The following is a 20,539-nucleotide window of genomic DNA, read 5'->3' on the forward strand; positions in this document are numbered from 1 at the left end:
GGAAGTGCCACACAAAGCACTTGACTGTTGTAATTGTCCATGTGTTGTATGGTGGGGTGTTTGTGTTTGCTTGTTTGTTTTTAAACACTGGCATAAAAGTTTGACATTGAAATCTAAGAAATCCAGGCTTAAGGTTGCTCTTGCTGTGCTTGTAATAAAGTTCATTAAAATAAACACAACTGTTAACTATCTCCCAGAAGTGAGTTACAAAAGGTAAGTGACGCTGAAGAAATACAAAGAATACAAACATTCAGCAAAACCTAGCTAAACATAACAAGTCTTTGTGTAGCACAAGCATTTTGAACATACCAACATGGCTAGATCACACATTTCTAATTCCAAACACTTGTTTTAAAAGCATAAACATACTATGAGTGGAATGCTGACCCCACGGAAGGGTAGGAGAGTTTTACAATTGATGTAAGTGGGCCAGGATTCTACCCGTTTGCAGTTTAGAGTTTAAAGATGGGTGACTGTTTTTATTGCTCTAAAACAAAATAAAAATAATTTCAAAACTCTCCTTTCTTTGTTATATTTCATGCAATTTCTATTTCATTAAATATCAGTACATACTTTCACTACAGTTTATAAAGAGGCAAAAAAGCGGGGGTGGGAAGAGAGAACTAAGAATTAGTGCTTTGTTATAAAACGGTGTGAAAAGTTAAAATATGTCAGTGCAATGTTAGAAGTTGAATCTATATTCTGAATTTCTTGTGTGTTTAGTTTTTTGTGGCTTCTTTTAATTCAAATGATACAATATAGATACTTAACTGCTACTTATCTTCCTACCTTTGAGTCTCCAGCAAAACCATTTGGAACTATGGGGTATTAAAGGAAACCTTGAACTCAATCAGTGTTTTAGAAAAAGAAAGTTTGTTACTGCTAAGAATGCCCATATGATGATTTATTCATGAAGTATGCTCTATTGCCTGCTCAACTGAGTGCATTTTTCTACAAGCCAAGCAAAACATTGTAATTAGACATTCTAGCAGCATAATATGCAAGTAGATAGTATTCAAGATAATATGATTCTGGATCACTTCAGCAGTTAGGGAATTCAGATGTGCTCTGGCAGTCTTCTATTAACTTTTCAAATTATTCAACTACTGTTCGTTTCATGTGTAAATTTACCATTTTTCAGCAATGTTAACAAGGGATAGTGAGAAGGCTCTCTGGCAATGGATGGAAACCTGATGAGGTTTTTTGCACATGGAGTGATTTATCTCACTACGCTGTTCAAAAATATTTGTTGGTGAATGTATCTTGTTACTTTTCTACAAGTGACTTACTTGAACTGGCTTGAAGGGTGGTTTAATATATTTCATGTTGAATCTTCAAATAGTTTTCATTTAAGTTACTTTTTAAAATTATTTGGTAATGAAATCCATCTAGTTTCTTTTCTAAAAAACCTTTAATTAGTTTTGTTAGCTAGGTCTACAGACTTAGATTGATCTGAAATATCTGTTGGGGGCTGGCGTGTATTTTATATTCCAATTCCGAAGGATAATCAATCTAAGACCCCAAACAAATTCATCTAAAAGTTGAAAGCCAAGAATATCCATATATTAATAGATTTTATGGGGGGGGGGGGGGTGGAAGGCACCATTGCAACCATATAATTTGATGTCCTAAATGGCGTACGCCCATTGTTTCCAACAAGCTGACCACTAGCCACGTGTGGCTATTTGTCTGGTTGTGTGTGGCTTGTTCACATATAGTCAATTCTGCTTCAGGACTGGTTGGAAACCACGGACCTAGGCCATAGGACTTTTCCCCTTTAAGAATGAGTGCAGGAATAGGAACAGGGGTGTAGTTGAACACTAAGACCCTGGGGAAATCATTGCTTCCCCTAGGTCTTTTGGCCGGCAGCCATTTTGTGCCAGCAGCTTTGGGGAACCAGGTAAGCATGGGGGCTGGAGTCGGAGGGCTGGGGGTGTTGGGATTCAGAGGGGAGGCCAGGCGCTGAGTGTTTGTAGGATTGGCAGGTGTCCAGCATTTTTGCCTCCATTTTAGGAGTCCAGTATTCTCTGAATTTTTTACCATACAGGAGGAGAAAATACCGGACTGTCCATGTGAATACCGGACACCTGGCAACCCTAACAGCAAAGCCTGCTCTGCAAAGCAGCCGCCTGCTACCCAAAGAAGAGAGGCAGACCCCAGGGCAACACAGTGGCAGAGCGGAGGGTTGGGTGACCATGGGTAGGAAGGTGACTTCCCCATAGCCAAGTCTTTGGGTGTCCCAGTGGAAGGAAGCGGGAATTCTACCCCGCTCAGTTTTAGCTGAGAGCCCATGGAAAGCACCTAAACAACGACAAAGCACCTGTGGGCTTCTGTCCAGGACTTCGGCTCCACACCCTGCTTTAACAGCACTCAGGGACAGGGCTTCTCCTTCTCCTCCCCAAGGCGTTACTCCTAGGCCAGAAGCAACCAGCTGAAGGCTCGCAGCCCCCAATCGGGCCCCGCCTCCCAGCTGGAACTCGCAGGCTGGGAGGCAGGGCTGCGATCGGTACTGGGAGCCTGTGATTGCACAGAAGCCTGGCAGGGGTGGGGGAGTGGCTGGGAGTCCCAGCCACTCCTCCCACCCACATCAGGCTTCTGTCCAATGCCCAGCTGGAAAAATCAGAATACCGGACACTACACGTGTCCAGTATTGTCTGATTTTTTTTTTTAAACCGGGCATAGGGTGCAAATGCTGGACTGTCTGGTAGGATACCGGACAGCTGGCAACCCTATCTGTGCAATGCAGAATTTTGCAAAAATGAATGTTGTACATGTAGAACTTTCTTGACCCACAGAAATTGACTTGTAGTGCTGTTGGCCGCCTCTAGAGGAGTGCCGGATTCAGGAGAGCCCAGCTTGCATATAGAACACCCTGCTGCGGGAGATGGAGACAGCTAAAGCATGGATGGGCAACCATGAATAGTGGGTGGGGTGCATGAGTGGCCCTCCTTTACCTCCAGTGGGTCGTAGCAGCCCACTGGGGCTCCCCCTGCTAGCCTGTGGCCCTCCTGTCTCCCCTCTTCCCCCTCTCCCTCCTGCCCTATGTGCGCCTCATGCACTGGAGCCCTGCACTTACCTGCTCCTTCCCTTCCTTCCCAGAACTTTCGGAGGAGCCACATATCACCTGATTTGCAATCCATGCCCGCTTGTCTGTCTCCCCCCCCCCCCCTTCCCTCTAGCTGTAATGCCATGAAATACCCAAACTTTCTTCAGGAAGTAGGACCATATCAACCTCACCTTACCTCAATTCATCTGTTTTCTTGTCAGTCTCCAAGCTCAATAACATAAACCTAGTTTAGTTTCCAAAACCCTGCATAGACTTGACCTTTTCTTCCTTTCACAATTCATAGTCCCTTCTGTCTTTTTTTAATTGCTCTTCCTAAACTTTTTCTGCCCCAATTCTATACAGAACTTTTGTCCCTTTTCCTGTAAATCTGTCACCATTAAATCTAAACATTCTTCCTTAAATTACAGTTAAGTTATGTGCATTTCAGACTGTTTTGTTGCTATGTAACTAGGAATTACATCCTTGTTTATCCAGAATGAAATTGTTGTTAATGTTTAATGAGGTGTCTGTCTAAAACCATTCAGTTAACTTGGCATTTCAATTTCAGGTCGAGTACATACAAATCACAAGGCACTGAGGTCACTGTTCGGTATACTCAAGGAAGTTGGGTAGGAGTGCTTGGCACTGACGTCATTACTATTCCAAAGGGAATTAATGGCACTTACACTGTCAACGTTGCTACTATTCTGGAATCGGAGAATTTCTTTTTGCCGGAGGTTAAATGGCATGGGATCCTTGGACTTGCCTATGATGCCTTAGCCAAGGTAAGGTTCCTTCCCCACATAACCTCTCATGTTAAAGTAAAGCAAAAAATTATGACTGGGTAATTAATGGGGGAAGGTGCTTTCAAATGGCATGGAGCACTCCCTTAAAGATATTAGAATCCTTGTTTTCCTCCTCCTCCCCCATAAACTCTTAGCAAGAGGTATCCACTTCCACCAGGGGCCTATTAGGTTTGGCAGATTGCAACAAATCTAAATTGAGCTATCCCTTCCCCCTAGCGCGTCTTCCCTCTCCCCTCCCCCCCCCCCCCCCCCCCCCCCCCCCCGATGATTTAAGCATATCTGGTGGCCAGTGATCTGGGCTGAGCAGTCTTCTAGTGGTGGAAGGTCTGGCTCTGGAACAAACTCCAGCACCTGGTAAGTAAAGTCTGGTAGGAGACCACATGTCTCCTAATATGTAAAAGGCTGGGGCATGAAATGCTATTAGTGAGCATCTTTAGGCTTGCTTAGAAGCCAATGCACGTGCTAGGCAAAGCCCCACGTTGTTTATTTTATTTAAAATAAAAACCAAACAGACCATTAAGATTCAGGGCACATATATTGGTAAAATAAGAGAAAAAATGTACAAAACTGTGCATAGTTTTATTTTTATAAACCACATACAGCTCTACTGTTAGGAGATCTGGATAGAAACGCTTAAATTTTTAGTAGCTCTGGAGATCTGAAGGCGAAAATGAGACCACCCAGACTACCTTAAATCTACATTCATAGTGATGAAATGAGAAATACAGAAATTCAAATTTACCCATTGCAACATACAATGTTTTATCTGGTGCCATCAGAACTTGAATGCTTTATTTTAAGTGGTTGGTGATTACATTGACTTCAGCCTTCCTTACTCTCATACACTGTCACCGGGGGTAGTAGGCAGGGAAGAAAGCTACTTTGCAAACTACTGATTAGGCAAATAGTGCACACAAGGATTTTGCTCTCTTTAGTGATGCCTTGGTGCTGTGAAATTCTAAGGGTGCTCAGCTCACAGGATCAGGCCTTACTATTCTGTGTGCCAAACAAATAGCCAAGTGTCATGAAATGCAGGAATGATATATCTCAATGTAAAATCACCTCATCCTAACTGCTTTCATAGGAAGTGTGGCGGGCCAGTGAGGGGGCACGGTATCACTCTAGATATGAATTGTATGTCATATGTTATTAAACCAAGAGTTAATTATATTAAGTGCATTTTGATCATCCATCCCTTCCAAAGGAGACTTAAAGACATTGAAGATTAGACTTAAAATCTGAAATTCTGGATGTTTCCTCTTTAAAATGCTGCCATTAGACCATGGAGAAGTGGCAGGGAAAACTGATTCCTAATTCTTCTGCTGACCCACAGTGTAATCTGTGGCAAATAGTTCTGCAGAAATTGGGTGCACTTGGGTGCTTTTAGCAGCAAAATGGTAGGCTTTTTCAGTAGTTGACACTGCAATCATCAGTTCACTGATGCGTTCTGGATGTGTGTGACAATGGCCAAGAATAAAAATGTGTGTAAAGAAGTATCTAGAGAAAGAGAAATGGCAAAAGTCTGTCTCTTCCATTTTCCTTTTAATGAACTTATTTAAATCTGTTGTGTTTGTTCATCACTTAGTTGTCAGAAATTCATCTTTGTCCAGTGAAAAGGGATTTTATGCAATTGATTTTTGCTTATTTCTACAAAAACTTTAAAATGATTCTTAATGCAGTTTTTCATCTGTGTGAATACTCCTGCATTTATCTGCTGTTTCTTTTTTTTTTTTTTTTTTTTTTTCTTCCCCCAAATGTACTCTAGCCTTCAAGTTCTGTGGAGACTTTTTTTGATTCCCTTGTGAGTCAAGCGAAGATTCCCAACATTTTCTCTCTGCAGATGTGTGGTGCTGGAATGCCTGTTTCTGGAAGTGGTACCAACGGAGGTAGTCTTGTGGGTATCTGTCAGTCTGAAAGGGAAAAATAATCTAAATTAATCACATTCTCGCCTTCCAAAATTAATAAACATAGATCTGTTTTTAATGTCTAAAAGTTAGTGCCACTTTATTCTTTCATCCATTTTTATTTAAATTATTACCCTTCCCTTTTCTTTTTCTTTTTTCTTTGAGTCATCTGTGTTTTATATTAAATTTTGTCTTTTTAACTAAAACTTGTAAGAAAGAAGTGTTGTCCTTTAACATTTTCACTTAAGGCCAGATTCACCATCTCTGATCATGGTGAATTGTATATTATTCTGCAAGTAATGTAATTCCAGTTAATAGAGATGCTTGGAATAAAGTAATACTTGATGTGCTTAAGGCTGTCAGAATCTGGTTCCTACTCCTTACAGATTTTTGCTCTACTTATTTTTCACAAACATGTAAGTTAATGCACTTGAGAAATGTGTATGACAAAAAAAAATCTGATCCTGTTGTGCATAAGAATGGTCATACATGTCGCATAGCTCGTGGCCAGTGCCAGATACTTTAGAAGGAATGAGCAGAACAGGAAAATTTTTGAGTGATTTTCTCCCCCCCCCCCCACCGGTCATTTAGGGTATCTCTACACTGCACAGCTATTTCAGGATACCAGAGGTGTCCCAAAATAGCTACCTCGCGTCTACACAAGCCGCTTCTTATTTCGAAATATTTTTCAAAATAATGGGCGCACTGTTTCGCCATCCCAGTAAACCTCGTTGCACGAAGGATAAGGAATGGCTCGAAAGAGCACGCTATTTTGAAATTTGACACTGTGTAGATGTGCCAAATTTCAAAATAGCCTGTTTTGAAATAAGATACGCAGTTTGCATAGTGCAAATTTCATCTCTGATTTTGAGTTTAGGGTGTTGTGTAAACACACCCTTAGTCCCAGTGTCTGGTAGTTGGAGGTTTTCTAAGGACACACAGAGCATGGAGTTGAGGCCCTGACTATATTGGCTAATAGCCATTGTAGGGATAACACATCAATGGACCTATCCCTCATTAAATATCTAATTCTTTTTTGAACCCATAGTATTAGAGATATAGCTGTGTTAGTCTAGTCTAGCTGAAACAAAAAACAGGACTATGCAGCACTTTCAAGACTAACAAGATGGTTTATTAGGTGATGAGCTTTCGTGGGCCAGACCCGCTTCCTCAGATAAATATGTAGAAGAAAATTGGCATGACCATATATACCAAAGGGATACAATCAAAAAAAGTGAACACATAAAAGGAGAAAAACCCAATGAAATTTGATTTGTCCTTTTTATATGTGTTCGCTTTTTTTTTAGCGAAGTACTTTGCACTTCTCAACATTGAATTTCATCTGCCATTGTGTTGCATAGTCACCTAGTTTTCTGAAATCCCTGTTAGCTTTTTGCAATCTGTTTTGGACTTGTCTTGAGTAATTTTGTTCAGCTGCAAATTTTTCCACCTCATTGTTCACCCCCTTTTTCTGGATCACTTATAGTTCTGTAGAACAGCACATGTCCCAGCACAGATCCTTAGGGGACCCTGCTGTCTACATTATGAAAACTGACACACAGTCCTGCCCTTCATTTTCTGTCTCTTAACCAGATACTGATTCAGGAGACGACCTTCCCTCTTATCCCAGTCTCGTAAGCAAATTAAGCAGTTATTTGGTGAGGGACCTTGTCAATAGATCTTATTGAAAATCACAGGACACAAGGGGACCACTCTTGTCCATATGCTCACTGACATTCTTAAAATATTTTAATAGATTGGTGAGGCATGATTTCTCTTTACAAAAGCTGTGTTGACTCTTCCCCAACATCTTGTGTTTGTCTAGGTCTCTCATAATTCTGTTTCAATCAGTTTGCCTGGTTCAGAAGTTAGGCTTACTGGCCTACAGTTGCCAAGATGGCCTCTGGAGCCTATTAAACTATCAGCGTTACATTAGCTACTGTCCACTCAGCTGGTATTTAGGCTGATTTAAGCAATAGTTTACACACTAGAGCTAATAGTTCTGCAATTTCACATTTGAGTTGTTTCAGTACTCTTGGGTAAATACCATCTGATCCTGGTGACTTTATTATAGTTTAATTTATCAGTTTGTTCCAAGACCATCTCTAATGGTGCCTCGATCTAGGACAGTTCCTCAGATTTGTCATCTTAAAAAGAATGGCTCAGGTATTAGAAACCCAGCGTTTTCAGAACACCCAACAGGGCAACTTAACTATATCTCCCCAGGTGATGTAAGGAATAAATCAGCAGGAATTTCCATCTGATCATGGAGTAATGCAAGTAAGCATGCTGTTGTCTAACATTGCTGTTGATTAGATTTAAGCTCTCACAAACTGAAGCAGTAAGCTTAGGACATCAAGATATTTACCTATGTTCTGAGATGATACTGAGTAATTAACAGCAGACTTGCAGTGGCCAGTTGCTCATCTATTGGTGGGGGGGGGGGAAGTTGGGGTCAGGAAAAGCCTCTCTCAAAATGGCTCCAAAATTTTTGATTGGGAGGAGGGGGGCATGCCAAGAATTTGGTAAGTGGTTAAGGGCTGTACTCTTCAATGATATTAATGGAGGAGGTGCAAGGTCTGGGATGGAGCTTAGAGTACAGGAGGGAGTGTGGGATCTGGGACTAGGGTGTGGGGTCTAGCAGGGAGGTATGGATGCAGGAGGGGGGCAGGGATTTGGGTTACATGGGGTAGAGGGCAGAAGTGGGGGGCAGAGGCTTGGAGGGAGGGAGGAGCTAGGATGCCAGAGGCAGGCTGTGACTGAGAAGATGCCTACCTGGGTGACTCCCTGGCCAGCAGCCCAGCAGGTTCCTCAGCCAGGGTCACTGCCTTCCATGCCCCCACAGGCTGTTCAGGGCAGCCGGCTGCAGGTGCCTGTGTGCTGCTCTGAACGTTGCAAGCCTGAGGGGAGGGGGACAGGGGTACTTTGCACGCTGCCTGTTCTTCAGACCGGTAGCTACTATTAGCTGGAAATTGGCTAATGGGAGCTGCGAGATTGTGCTGGGTATGGGGGCAGCATGTGAAGCCTTTTCCCCTCGGCTCACAGCGTTCAGATACGTGTGGTCCTTCAGCCTGCTTTTCTGAGCAGGGTGCGGGGCGGGCAGGGCGCCTGGTTGTATTTTGCCCACTCCTGTTCTATTAGTTAACCTCTTAGAACTAACTCTTACAAAATACATAAGTCCTAATGACCCCTATTATATCATCAGTTTTCTAGCTTTCAGTGATCTTCAGGGCTCGATAAATCATACAGTCTATTCGCCCGTGGTGAGTAGATTGCCTGAACCCGGCTCTTCCAGGTTGTAATCTGTGCATGTGCAGATCACCAGACAGCGCGGCTGGCGAGCAGGGTTCGCTGCAGTTCGGTGAGCCCTGGTGATCTTAATATCAGAGGCATCTAGACCAGGCCTGGGCAAAACATCCTCTGCAGGCCGGATCTGGTCCACTAAGCCACTGGATCTAGTCTGCGGAGGCAGCAGGGAGCCTCAGGCAGGCTCCCCTGCTTGCCTTGCCCCCCCACGCTGCTCAGAAAAGCGTCTGCTGGGCCATTTGTGTTTTACAAACCATGATCCTGGAAGGGAGAGGGGAGCAATGCTTCATGATTGCTCCCACACCCAGCACAATCCCATTGGCCAATGGGAGTGGCCTGTTTGAAAAACAGGTAGCACAGAAAACACCACTCCCCCAGGAGTGCTGACTGGGAGTCTTACTGGTAAGTCCCCCAGCTGGAGCCTGCCTCTAGCACCCTTGCCTTCTGCCCCTCCCAGTTCTACCACACACAACCCAAATCCTTTGACACCCTCCTGAGCACATACCCTCTCCCAGGCCCTGCACCCCAATCCTCTGCCCCAGATCACAATTTCCTCCTGCCCTAGGTCACAACCCAAACCCTTGCACCCAAGTCTCCTGCGTTAGGGCACAACCCAACCCCCTGAACTAATCCCCTGCCCCAGGTCACAACTGCCTCCTTCAGCCAAACTCTCTCCCAGATCTCACAGGCCCCCCTGCATCCAAATCTCTTGCCCCAGGGGTGAGCAAGACAGCCTCTGCGGGCCAACTCTGGCCCTCCAAGCCGGTTGATCTGGCCTGTGGCTGCCCTACTGCTCCCTTGTCTCCAGCCCGATTGAGACCTGGAGATGGGGGAGGGTGCACAACACTGGATCCTGCCCAATGAGGCAGCAGGGTCTAAGGCTCCTTCCCCCCCATCCCCCACTTCCCCTCCCTCCTTCCCCCCCCCCCCCCTCGCCAGTGGCATACAGCACCAGAGGGAATCACCAACTGATCGAAACAGTTGGCAGTTCTCTCTAGGTGCTGGGGGAAGGGGCAAAGACTTTGCTCTCCCCCAGCCCCCAATCAGGGTCTGTGGGCAGAGGTGCATGGGAAGCCCCCAGGCCTCACCCTTTACACTTGAAGCCCTGACCCTTCTGGCGCAACCAACAATCATTTTAGAAATTTGTGAAGTGCCCACCCCTGGTCTAGATTCAAGGCTGTCCAGCCACCAAGGTTTTCAGTATCCATTGTTTGCGTGTTTATCCTCTTCTCAAACTCTGATAAGTAGAAGCTGCCAGTTAGGCTTTTAGAGACAAGGTCAAGTTTATCTTCAAATTAAACCTTAATGATTTGGTGTTCTGTTTCATTAGGTCATAGTGGCTGACTACACATAATATAGCTGCAATTAGTTGGATCACATTCTGGGGTGTACTCACCCCTCAATTCCAGGGTAACTGTGTAGGGATCTTCCCTTCCTCATCTACAGTGAAGACTGAAGGAAAGATTTCACGTAGCTTCTCCGCAACAGCTTTTCCTTTCTTGATTGCTCTTTTAGCACCTCAGTTGTCCAGTGGCCTCAGTGATTGTTTGGGAGGTTTCCTGTTTCAAATGCATTTTTTTTAAAAAAATAAATTAGTTTTTTGTCTTTAACTAGTTGCTCTTCAGAGTCTTTCTTGGCCTGTAGTTGTATACTTGACATAACCAAATATATACACCTTTCTATTTTCCTCAGTAAGATTTGACTTCTACTTTTTAAAGGAAGACTTTTTGCCACCAACAGCCTCTTTTGTGGTGCTGTTAAGCTGTTTGCATTTTCTGGTCCTTTGTTTTTGTTTTAATTTGTGAGAGCCATTTAGTTCGAGCTTGTATTGTTATAGTTTCCGTGCAGTTTTCAAGCATTCACACTTGGAATTGTTTTATTTTCCATTTAACTAGCTTCCTTATTTCTTTATAGAACCCCTTTTTTAAAGTTAAATGGCACTGTGGTAGGTTTCTTTAGCATTTGTCCCCTACGAGAGGTTAAATTTAATTACTGTTACTCCACAGTTCAGCTACATTCACTTCATGTACCAGATCTTGTACTCTGCTTCAGACTAAATAAAGAATTGCTTTTCTTCTTGTGGGTTTCAGTATAAGCTGCTTCAAAAAGTAGTCATTAATGGTGTCTAAACACTTTACCTCTACATGCTATCCTTGGGTGACACACACTGGGTCAATATGAAGATAGTTGCATTGTTTTGCCTTTGTAGCCTGTCTGATTTCCCTGCGCATTTCATAATCATCATCAGCATCCTGATCGGGTGCTCTCAAAATACTTCTATTATTCAAGCATGGCATTTCTTTCTGTAGAGATTCTGTGCTATTGTTTAAAGATTTGTACTTTGACTCTGCATCATAAGTATGAAGGTCTAGTGCATTCATAATTAACAGAAATGAAAATGCTACCATGAACTAATAATGGTAGCAATGACTCAGCTGCCATACTGTATTTTTCTTAAGTGCATCTAAAAATTGCATTATTAGGCTATATTTAACTTTTTTGTACTCTTAAGTTAATTTTTAATGTGAAGAGCTTAATGCTCATTCCTGTTCTTCTGGGTTGCCTAGATTCAGCTTTGGCAGCACTATTTAAAATGCTGTTTAATTTTAACTGAAGAAGGGAACACCCATAAGGGAATCAATTTGAAGTTGGCAAACGTTGTTGGTACTTGGGAATTTCAAGATGAGGTCTTGTTGCCTATACCAAGTGCTCTCTGACTTCTAGGTGAAACATTATAGATAATGAAACAGTTGTGCTCTTCATAAATAGAGCTCAGTAAAATTTCTGTGTCCTGTGTAATCATGGTTGTTTTAGGTTTTATGCAAGTATACTCACCCCCCCCTCCCCAAATGTGTATGACTCTCTCAAACTTATGATTCTCTCTCCCTCCCTCTTCAGGTCATGGGTGGAATTGAACCAAGTTTGTACAAGGGTGATATCTGGTACACGCCAATAAAGGAAGAATGGTATTACCAGGTTGAAATTCTCAAACTGGAGGTTGGAGGCCAGAACCTTAACTTGGACTGCAGAGAGGTATTAGCAACGAGAGAAATGTTTGTAGGTTAAAAAACAAACATACATACATCACTGCTTTTTAAACAGAGATTACATCCATTTGTTATGAAACAAAAATGAAGCAATCAAAGTTAAACTCTGAAATTATATAGCTCTTTCAAGGCAGTCCTATTTACAGTATTTAAAAGTTGTTGATACTCTATGAGAGCGAATAGATTTCCTTTGTATATCTTGAACAGTATTGTGTGTGTGCTTTGAAGGGCCAGAGGGACAGTAGTGAGGTTAAGGTTGGGGACCACTGAGTTTAGAGGCTCCTGGGCACCCAGCGGTGGGGCCACTCACGCTCCGGGCACCTGGGGGCGGGGCTGCGCGTCCGGGAGAACGCTAGGGGACTGGGATGCCCTTGCACCCGGTGCCGGCATGTGCCCTAGGGCCGGGGCTGCGGCCGGCCGAGCGCCTTGCGGCCGGGACCGGCGCTGCCGCCAGAGCCGCGCGCCTGGGGCTGGCACCGGTGCCACTCGAGCGCCGCATGCCCCGGGGCTGGGGCCGCCCGAGCGCTGCGCACCCGGCACTGGTGCGTGTCGCGCGCCTGGGGCCGGCGCCTCCTGTGCACCGCGGGCGGGGCTGGCCCAGGTTGTCGGCGGGCGCACACAAATACCCCGGCGGGCACCATGGTTCCCGTGGGCACCACGTTGGGAACCACTGGATTAAATCTAGAGTGGGAAATGGAAGAGTGAAGCTTCAGGGAGACAGGGTCTCCTGTCATGGTCCCTCACAAAGGAAGTTGGGACTGGGTAAGAAGACTTAGCTGAAAGTTGTGCGTGTTCCTTTGGGCATTTTCTTAAACATTCTTTCTCAGCGGAAAGAGACCGTGCCTAGCAGAAAGATGAGTGGAAGATTTTGTTTGCTTTTTTTGGTATTTGTGTTTAACAATACACCAGACTCAAAGAGGGGTTCTGAGTGGATGAGCAAGACTATGTGCAGTTTTGTTTAAGTAACCTAGACCAAGGGAAATGTAGGTAGATACTGCAGATACGCCAGTGTTCACAAGGGATTGCACAGCTGCAGCCGTTGTATTACAGGCACTTTGAATGTTTGATTAATTGTACTAGTAAGAAGTGAGTTGCCATTGCTTCAGTAGCCTTTTGGTTGACAAAAATATTTTCCACTTTAACTTCAGGGATAAAACTGAAGATTTAATATTTTTTGCAGTTACTCTTGCTGCTACTATTTTCTGTCATTTCTATAATGCCCAAGCTATGCTAGTCACTGTACTGAAGACCTAGCCCCTGCAACAATCAAAGCAGACTCTCTAATTAAAATTTAGGAGATAAACAGTAGGCAAAGGTCATAGTAGTTATGAGATTAGCAAGCTTGTTAGTCTTTCTGAATTTGCATAAATGTACAATGAGTACCTTGGGAGGATGAACTGTGATGGTAGGGACTTGCCCTTTGGTATTTACTAATGATTTAGGAAATAGAGCACTTCTGTAAATCTTACAGTTGCAAGAGGCAACAGTCCTCCTTTTTTCTGTGTAAAAACAAATCTCTTTTGCTTCAGTACTGGGAAGCTGTTGAGTACTATTGCAATTACGGTCTTGATCCTTCCGGGTGAATATTTTGGATAGAGCAGTGCTGAGCTGCCCGCATGGCTGCAGCATATGGCAGATTGTTGTCTGTGATCCAGTAAGATTGAGCTAAAGAGAGCAGGCTTTGCACACTGGTGGGTCTGAACACATTGTGACTGGCATAGAAAGCATTGAGCTGTTAGATTGTGAGTAATTTGCTTTCTTTGCACCCTCTCCATGTATTTCTGGCAGTGGGTAACTAACATGACTGTTTTGCTATATATTACTTCCAAGTTCAGCTTTGAGATGCCAGTTGGTGGTGGTAGAGGAATAGCTGAAAATAATAAAAATCGCTGATGGGTTTGTTTGCTAGTTTGTTTTTTTCCCCTCTGCTCCATAGAAGCATTTCTGCACATGTGTTGAGTGAAGGCTGAATGCTTTGAGGCAATGCTTAGACTCTCCACATTTCTTCTAGTGGTGCTCAGCTATCTGAGGATCAAGCACTATCTGAACCCCAAAGTTTCTTTGTATTTTAATAAAATTTGAGTTTCACTGCCACATTACAAAGCTGCATTGAAAATATTTCCATGTAATTGATATTCATTAAACTTAAAAGATACTACTTCTGTCATTTAAGAGTGTAAACTCATTAAAGACCTTGCCACAAGACCCAACTCTCAATATTAGTTCAATTGATAGGGAGAAAAAACTACCATTACTGTTAATGATAAAACATGAAGTCACGGGTGTTCCCTCTAATTGTTTCCATCCAGGTGTGGATTCAATTTTGGTATGTGCACTGAGCGCTGTGAGCACTCTGCTAATCAGCTGAGCAGCATTTGAATCTATCCTGGGTGGCTGCCCAAGTGCTCAGCTTATAGCAGACCTGGGCAAAAATATGGCCTGCGGGGCCAGATCTGGCCTGACAAGCCACCAGATCCAGCCACGGAGGCAGTGGGGAGCCCTAAGCAGGCTCCCCTGCTTGCCCTGCAGACCCATGCGCTGTGCAGAAACACAGCTGCCAGGCTCAGTTTCTGTTTCAAAACTGGAGGGGAGGAGGGAAGCTTCAGGAGTCGCCCCCTCCCCCAGTTGCCCCCATCCCATTTCTGGCCAAAATAATGGACAGCCAAGAAGACCCATGCCATCTCTCCTCAACTGAGATATTCACTGAAGCACATGGCCAGGCAACCAGGAAGGCTGGCTGTCTGGGAAATGTTTTAAGCTCTGCAAGCCTTAGTTCTTCAGACAGGCAGGCTGGTTTGGCAGCTGGCTGGTAAGTCTTTTGGCCACAGCCTGCCTTTGGCACCCTGACCCTTCCCTGACTCAACCCTCTCCCCCACTCGACATACCCAAACCCTCTGTCCCCTCTTGCATCTATACCTCTTCCCAGATCTGGCACCCCAATTTCCTGCCCCAGATCACAATCCCCTCTGACCCTAGGTCACATTCCAAACCCCTGCACTCCAGTCCCCTGCCCTAGTTCACAACCGCCTCCTTTACCCAAACTCCCTCCCAGACTCCAGTCTCCCTCCTGCATCCCAGTGCCTTACCCCAAGCTCCCCTCTGCACCCAACCTCCATCCCAGATCTTGCATCTCCTCCATTAATATCATGGAAGAGTGCGGCCCTCAACCACTTTCCAAAATCTTGGAGTGTCCGTCCCGTCCCCCCCCAGCGCCCCCCGCCACCAAATATTGCCCACTCCTGGATTCCAGGAAACACTGGTGGTTACTAACATATTTTGTAAAAAGACCACCTTGTAAATATTTATGTATTCGTGTTTGCGAAGCTTTTTCATTTATTGGATTTCTGTATAGTGAAGAGAAACATGTCTGTTTGGCAAGCACAGATTATAATGTGACAAGACTTGATTTTACCATTCTGGTTCAGAGTTCCATTTGCATTTCTGCCTTACTTCTTATAGTATGACAAAAGTGACCTTTTTTATAGTGACTATGGGGGGAATCCTTCATTCATTGTCTTTCATTCTTAGTCCTTAGTTTTATGCTGGCTGCCAGCTGCAGAGTGCTCTCAGGTTACATGAAGTAAAGGTTGATGACTGCTACTGAGAAAAGAACAGTCTAGTAATTGTTACAAAGCAACTGGCTACAAAGTTGAACCTGCATACATTATGTTAACTGTGTTCCTTCCCTCTTGTTCTCTTAGTATAATGCAGACAAAGCAATAGTAGACAGTGGCACTACTCTCCTCCGGCTGCCCCAGAAGGTCTTCAATGCTGTGGTTGAAGCAATTGTGCGCACATCTCTGGTAAGCCGATCATGTAAAACCTTCCTTGTTCCTTGAAGGACCGTGTACGTTTTCAGGTATTGTGTAACACGAGCTTATGAGTTTTTGCAACCTGAGGGTGTCTGGAGGTTGTGATCAACTTGCCCACTTTGCTAAATGAGCAATGGCTCTAGTTGGGGTCAGGTCTCAGTATGGAAAATGGGGTTCTAATATGGAAAAGGTGGGGACATTTGCAGTGGTGTAAGGCTTGTTCTGAGGCACCGAAGAACCAATAATGTAATCGCTGCCTCTCAAATTCTGTGTACTAGCATCTGACAATTAGTTCACTGTTTGTTTTGAAACATTCATGAAACATAAAGGGCTAATTCTGCAAGCACTTCCTGTCAGGCATAATGCCTGCTTGTCGTTAGAGTCTTGTGGACGTCAATGAGACTATTCATGTCTATAAAGATGCTGATGGGTCTGATTCTGCCACTATTCTATTTGGAAGCATCTTGCTCTGGAACCAGTCGCACTGAAATCAGGACTGTTTGTGGGTGGGGATTCTGAGTCTCAGACTCTGACTCATGTGAGTAATGTTAGCAGGATCATGCTTCACATCAGATATATTTCAGTAGCTGTACTTTATACTGTCAGTGTTGTAGTAGAAATTTCAACATGCTTTGCTTGTGGAAGGCACTTGTTAGATTAGCGTGTTGTTAATAAGTTACGGTGAGAGGGGGCTCTTAAATGCAACTAAAATCCTTTATTTTGGTGGCCTCCATGGTCCGGTTATGTGGTATAAAGCCGTGCCTCACAAAATATATTTATTTGGTCATATAAAAATAAGGCAGGCAAGTGTAATGTAACAAACTATTATTCTTGAAATCACAGCAAGTATTCAAAACCTTATAGACTGGCCCTGTTCAAGCTGTGTGTCGGGACAGGAGGGCTGTCTTCCTAGAGAAGCTTAGAGACAGAAGAAGTATTTTCTTTCTAGACTATTTTCCAGTAGGACAGATCTAAGGCTGAGATCTTCAATGTGCTGAACCCTGTGTCCTGAGCCAGCTAACCATTTAGTGTGTGCTTAAATTCACACCAGTTGCTTGATTCACTACCATGTCATACTGAAGCTCTTAACACATAGCAGCCTGTCCGGTGCTGGTTGGCCCATTGGCATCTTTGATCTTTCAGAATTCTTTGTGGAAACAAGCAGATTACCATCTCAAAACATTTCTCCAAACACTGCTGTTGTGATGCCACCTGTTACTTTGTAAAGAAAGCAGTTCCCTCGCGTGGGAGAAGCACTGTAGCCTCAGTTGAGGAGTCTTTGCTCTGAGACTACATCTACACGACAAGGTTTTTGTGCAAAAACGGCCGTTTTTCCGCAAAAACAGGTGGAGCATCCACACCTCAAGCATGTTTTTGCGCAAGTAAATCAGCAGAACAGAGGGCTTTTGCCGGTACAGTTATTCCTCTCCCCACGAGGAATAACTGCTTTTTGCGCAAGAGCTGTAATGCAAAAAGGCAAGTGTGGACGCTCCGCAGGGGTTTCTTGCACAGGAAACCCCTCTGGGGAAAAAGCATAGGTGCTCTGATGGCCATTCCGTGAATAGCAATAAGAGCTTTCTTGCGCAAGAGTGTCCATGCAGTGTGGATGCTCTCTTGTGCAAAAGCACATTGCTTTTGCGATGCGCTTTGAGGTCTGGATGCACTTTTGCACAAGAAAGGCTTTTGTGTAAATTACATGGCCATGGGATAAGAGGGAAGGTCCTTTCTTGGATTGAGAACTGGTTAAAAGACTGGAAACAAAGGGTAGGAATAAATGGTAAATTTTCAGATTGGAGAGGGGTAACTAGTGGTGTCCCCCAAGGGTCAGTCCTGGGACCAATCCTTTTCAACTTATTCATAAATGATCTGGAGAAAGGGGTAAGCAGTGAGGTAGTAAAGTTTGCAGATGATACCAAACTGTTTAGGATAGTCAAGACAGAAGCAGACTGTGAGGGACTCCAAGAAGATCTCACCAAACTGAGTGATTGGGCAACAAAATGGCAAATGAAATTTAATGTGGCTAAGTGTAAAGTAATGCACATCAGGAAAAATAACCCCAACTATACGTACAGTATGATGGGGGCTAATTTGGCTATGACAAATCAGGAAAGAGATCTTGGAGTTATCGTGGACAGTTCTCTGAAAACTTCCACACAGTGTGCAGCGGCAGTCAAAAAGGCAAATAGGATGCTAGGAATTATTAGGAAAGGGATAGAAAATAAGACCCAGAATATCTTACTGCCCCTGTATAAAACTATGGTACGCCCACATCTTGAATACTGTGTACAGATGTGGTCTCCTCACCTTAAAGATATTTTGGCCTTGGAAAGGGTTCAGAAAAGGGCAACTAAAATGATTAGGGGTTTGGAATGGGTCCCATATGAGGAGAGGTTAAAGAGACTGGGACTTTTCAGTTTAGAAAAGAGGAGACTGAGGGAGGATATGATAGAGGTCTATAAAATCATGAGTGGTGTGGAGAGGGTGGATAAAGAAAAGTTATTTATTCGTTCCCATAATAGAAGAACTAGAGGACACCAAATGAAATTAATGGGTAGCAGGTTTAAAACTAATAAAAGAAAGTTCTTCTTCACACAGCGTGTAGTCAACCTGTGGAACTCCTTGCCAGAGGAGGTTGTGAAGGCTAGGACTATAATAGAGTTTAAAGAGAAGCTGGATAAATTCATGGAGGTTAGGTCCATAAAAGGCTATTAGCCAGGGGATAAAATGGTGTCCTTGGCCTCTGTTTGTCAGAGGCTAGAGAGGGATGGCAGGAGACAAATCGCTTGATCATTGTCTTCGGTCCACCCTCTCTGGGGCACCTGGTGCTGGCCACTGTCAGTAGACAGGATACTGGGCTAGATGGACCTTTGGTCTGACCCAATACGGCCGTTCTTATGTTCTTATGTTATGTTCTTAAGTTTTTGCACAAAAACTCTTGCGTGAAAGGCTTCTTCCGCAAAAACCCTGCAGTGTAGGTGAAGCCTAAAAGAATAAATGTCAGTTCAGTAGTTAGGATGTTAGCCTGAGACTTTGGAAGGCCAGGTTGGATTTCCTGCTCTGTGTGTGACCTTGGGCAAGTCATTTAATCCTTGGCCGTGTCTAGACGGGCCACTTGAATTTCCGCAAGAACACTGATGATCTCATGTAAGAAATCAGTGCTTCTTGCGGAAATACTATGCTGCTCCCGTTCGGGCAAAAGTCCTTGCGCAAAAGGGCCAATGTAGACAGTTCAGATTTGTTTTGCGCAAAAAAGCGTCCATGTCAATCTAGATGCTCTTCTCTGCAAATGCTTTTAACGGAAAACTTTTCTGTTTAAAAGCATTTGCGGAAAATCATGCCAGTCTAGATGTAGCCCTTGTGTGCCTCAGTTGGCCATGTATAAGCTAGGGATAATAACACTTCTCTATATCAGTGGTGATGTGAGGCTAAATGTAAAAATTGTGAGGTGCCCAGATTAGGGATGTTAGCTATCGGTTAATTGAATAGTCAACTAACAGCATGAATTCTTAGCGGTAGGAGCCGGCAGACAGTGCACTCTGGACCCACTCATGGGGCACTCCCTGCCACCCTACACTGCTGCTCTATCAGGAGGCAGTTGGTGAGGGGAGCCAGTTTAAAAATCAGCTCCCCAGGTGGGCCAGGTCTGTCTGCCACCCTGCACTGCTGCGTCTGATACAAAGGCAGCACCAGCCCCTGTCTGTGGGGGTCTGAGCTCCCCACAAACAGAGGCAGTGGGGGTGGGGAGTGGGAGAGGCTTCCGCGAAGCAGCTTCTGTCTGTGGCCAGCCTGGGCTGCTACAAATAGAGGCTGCTCAGGCAGCAGCAGCCTCTGTCTGTGGGGAGCTTGAACCTCCCTCATGGATAGGAGCTGCTTCACAGCAGCCTCCCTGCACTCCTGTCAGGCTGCTGCCTCTGATAGAGGCAGCAGCGTAGTAAGGGAGAGGGGCAGGCGGCTCTGTGGAGCCAGTGCTGAAGGGACCTGGCTTTTAAGCCAGCTCCCCCCAGCACTGGCTCCTGCTTCCTCCCTACCCCCACTGCCTCTGATATAGGCTACGTCTACACCGCTTCCCTCTTCTGCAAAAGCCTATGCAAATGAAGTGCAGATTAACATATTGCCACATTTCATTTGCATAATTAATTAGGAGCCGTTTTTGTGCAAGAGCCGTTCTTCCTGAAAAAATGAGGAATGGCTCTAGCACAAGAGGGGGTGTATAAGAATGACTGCCAGGTATTGTATTAGGAAATGTTTATATCTAAAAGACTGAAGGCTATGTTTTGATTTACAAGCTGTAGGGTTATTTTTTTTTTTATTCACACGTTTATTATGACTTAGATAAAGTGTAAGGCACACCTGTAAACACATGTCAGTCACCACTAGCATTTTCTATAAATAATTTCTGGATATATGGCTTCAATGTCTGATGAGAGTCTATTGTAGTGAATATGCATAAATAAACTGAGTTTAACCTTTTTGCTCACTTAAACACTGTATTTGGTGTAATGGTGTGTGTGTGTGTGTTGTAGTAAGGTATTGTGTGATGCTTCATAAGGGAACAGGCACAAAGTACTACACGAGATTAAGGAAGCTGTTTCTCTTCTCTAGCATCATCTAGCTAGGC

General features: G+C 44.2%; 1 protein-coding gene across 1 annotated transcript in view; it reads left to right on the forward strand.

Moving 5' to 3' along the window:
- The window catches only part of BACE2 (beta-secretase 2), a 79,204-nt gene that overhangs the window by 37,897 nt on the left and 20,768 nt on the right, over positions 1 to 20,539 (forward strand). The window contains exons 3-6 of the mRNA XM_075912127.2: positions 3,615 to 3,831; positions 5,618 to 5,746; positions 11,961 to 12,095; positions 15,811 to 15,912. Coding sequence (XP_075768242.2) covers positions 3,615 to 3,831; positions 5,618 to 5,746; positions 11,961 to 12,095; positions 15,811 to 15,912 — 583 coding nt within the window. The remainder of the gene's footprint in view (positions 1 to 3,614; positions 3,832 to 5,617; positions 5,747 to 11,960; positions 12,096 to 15,810; positions 15,913 to 20,539) is intronic.

This window comes from Pelodiscus sinensis, chromosome 1, assembly GCF_052426305.1.
Source record: "Pelodiscus sinensis isolate ZL-2025 chromosome 1, ASM5242630v1, whole genome shotgun sequence".
Classification (NCBI taxonomy): Eukaryota; Metazoa; Chordata; order Testudines; family Trionychidae; genus Pelodiscus; species Pelodiscus sinensis.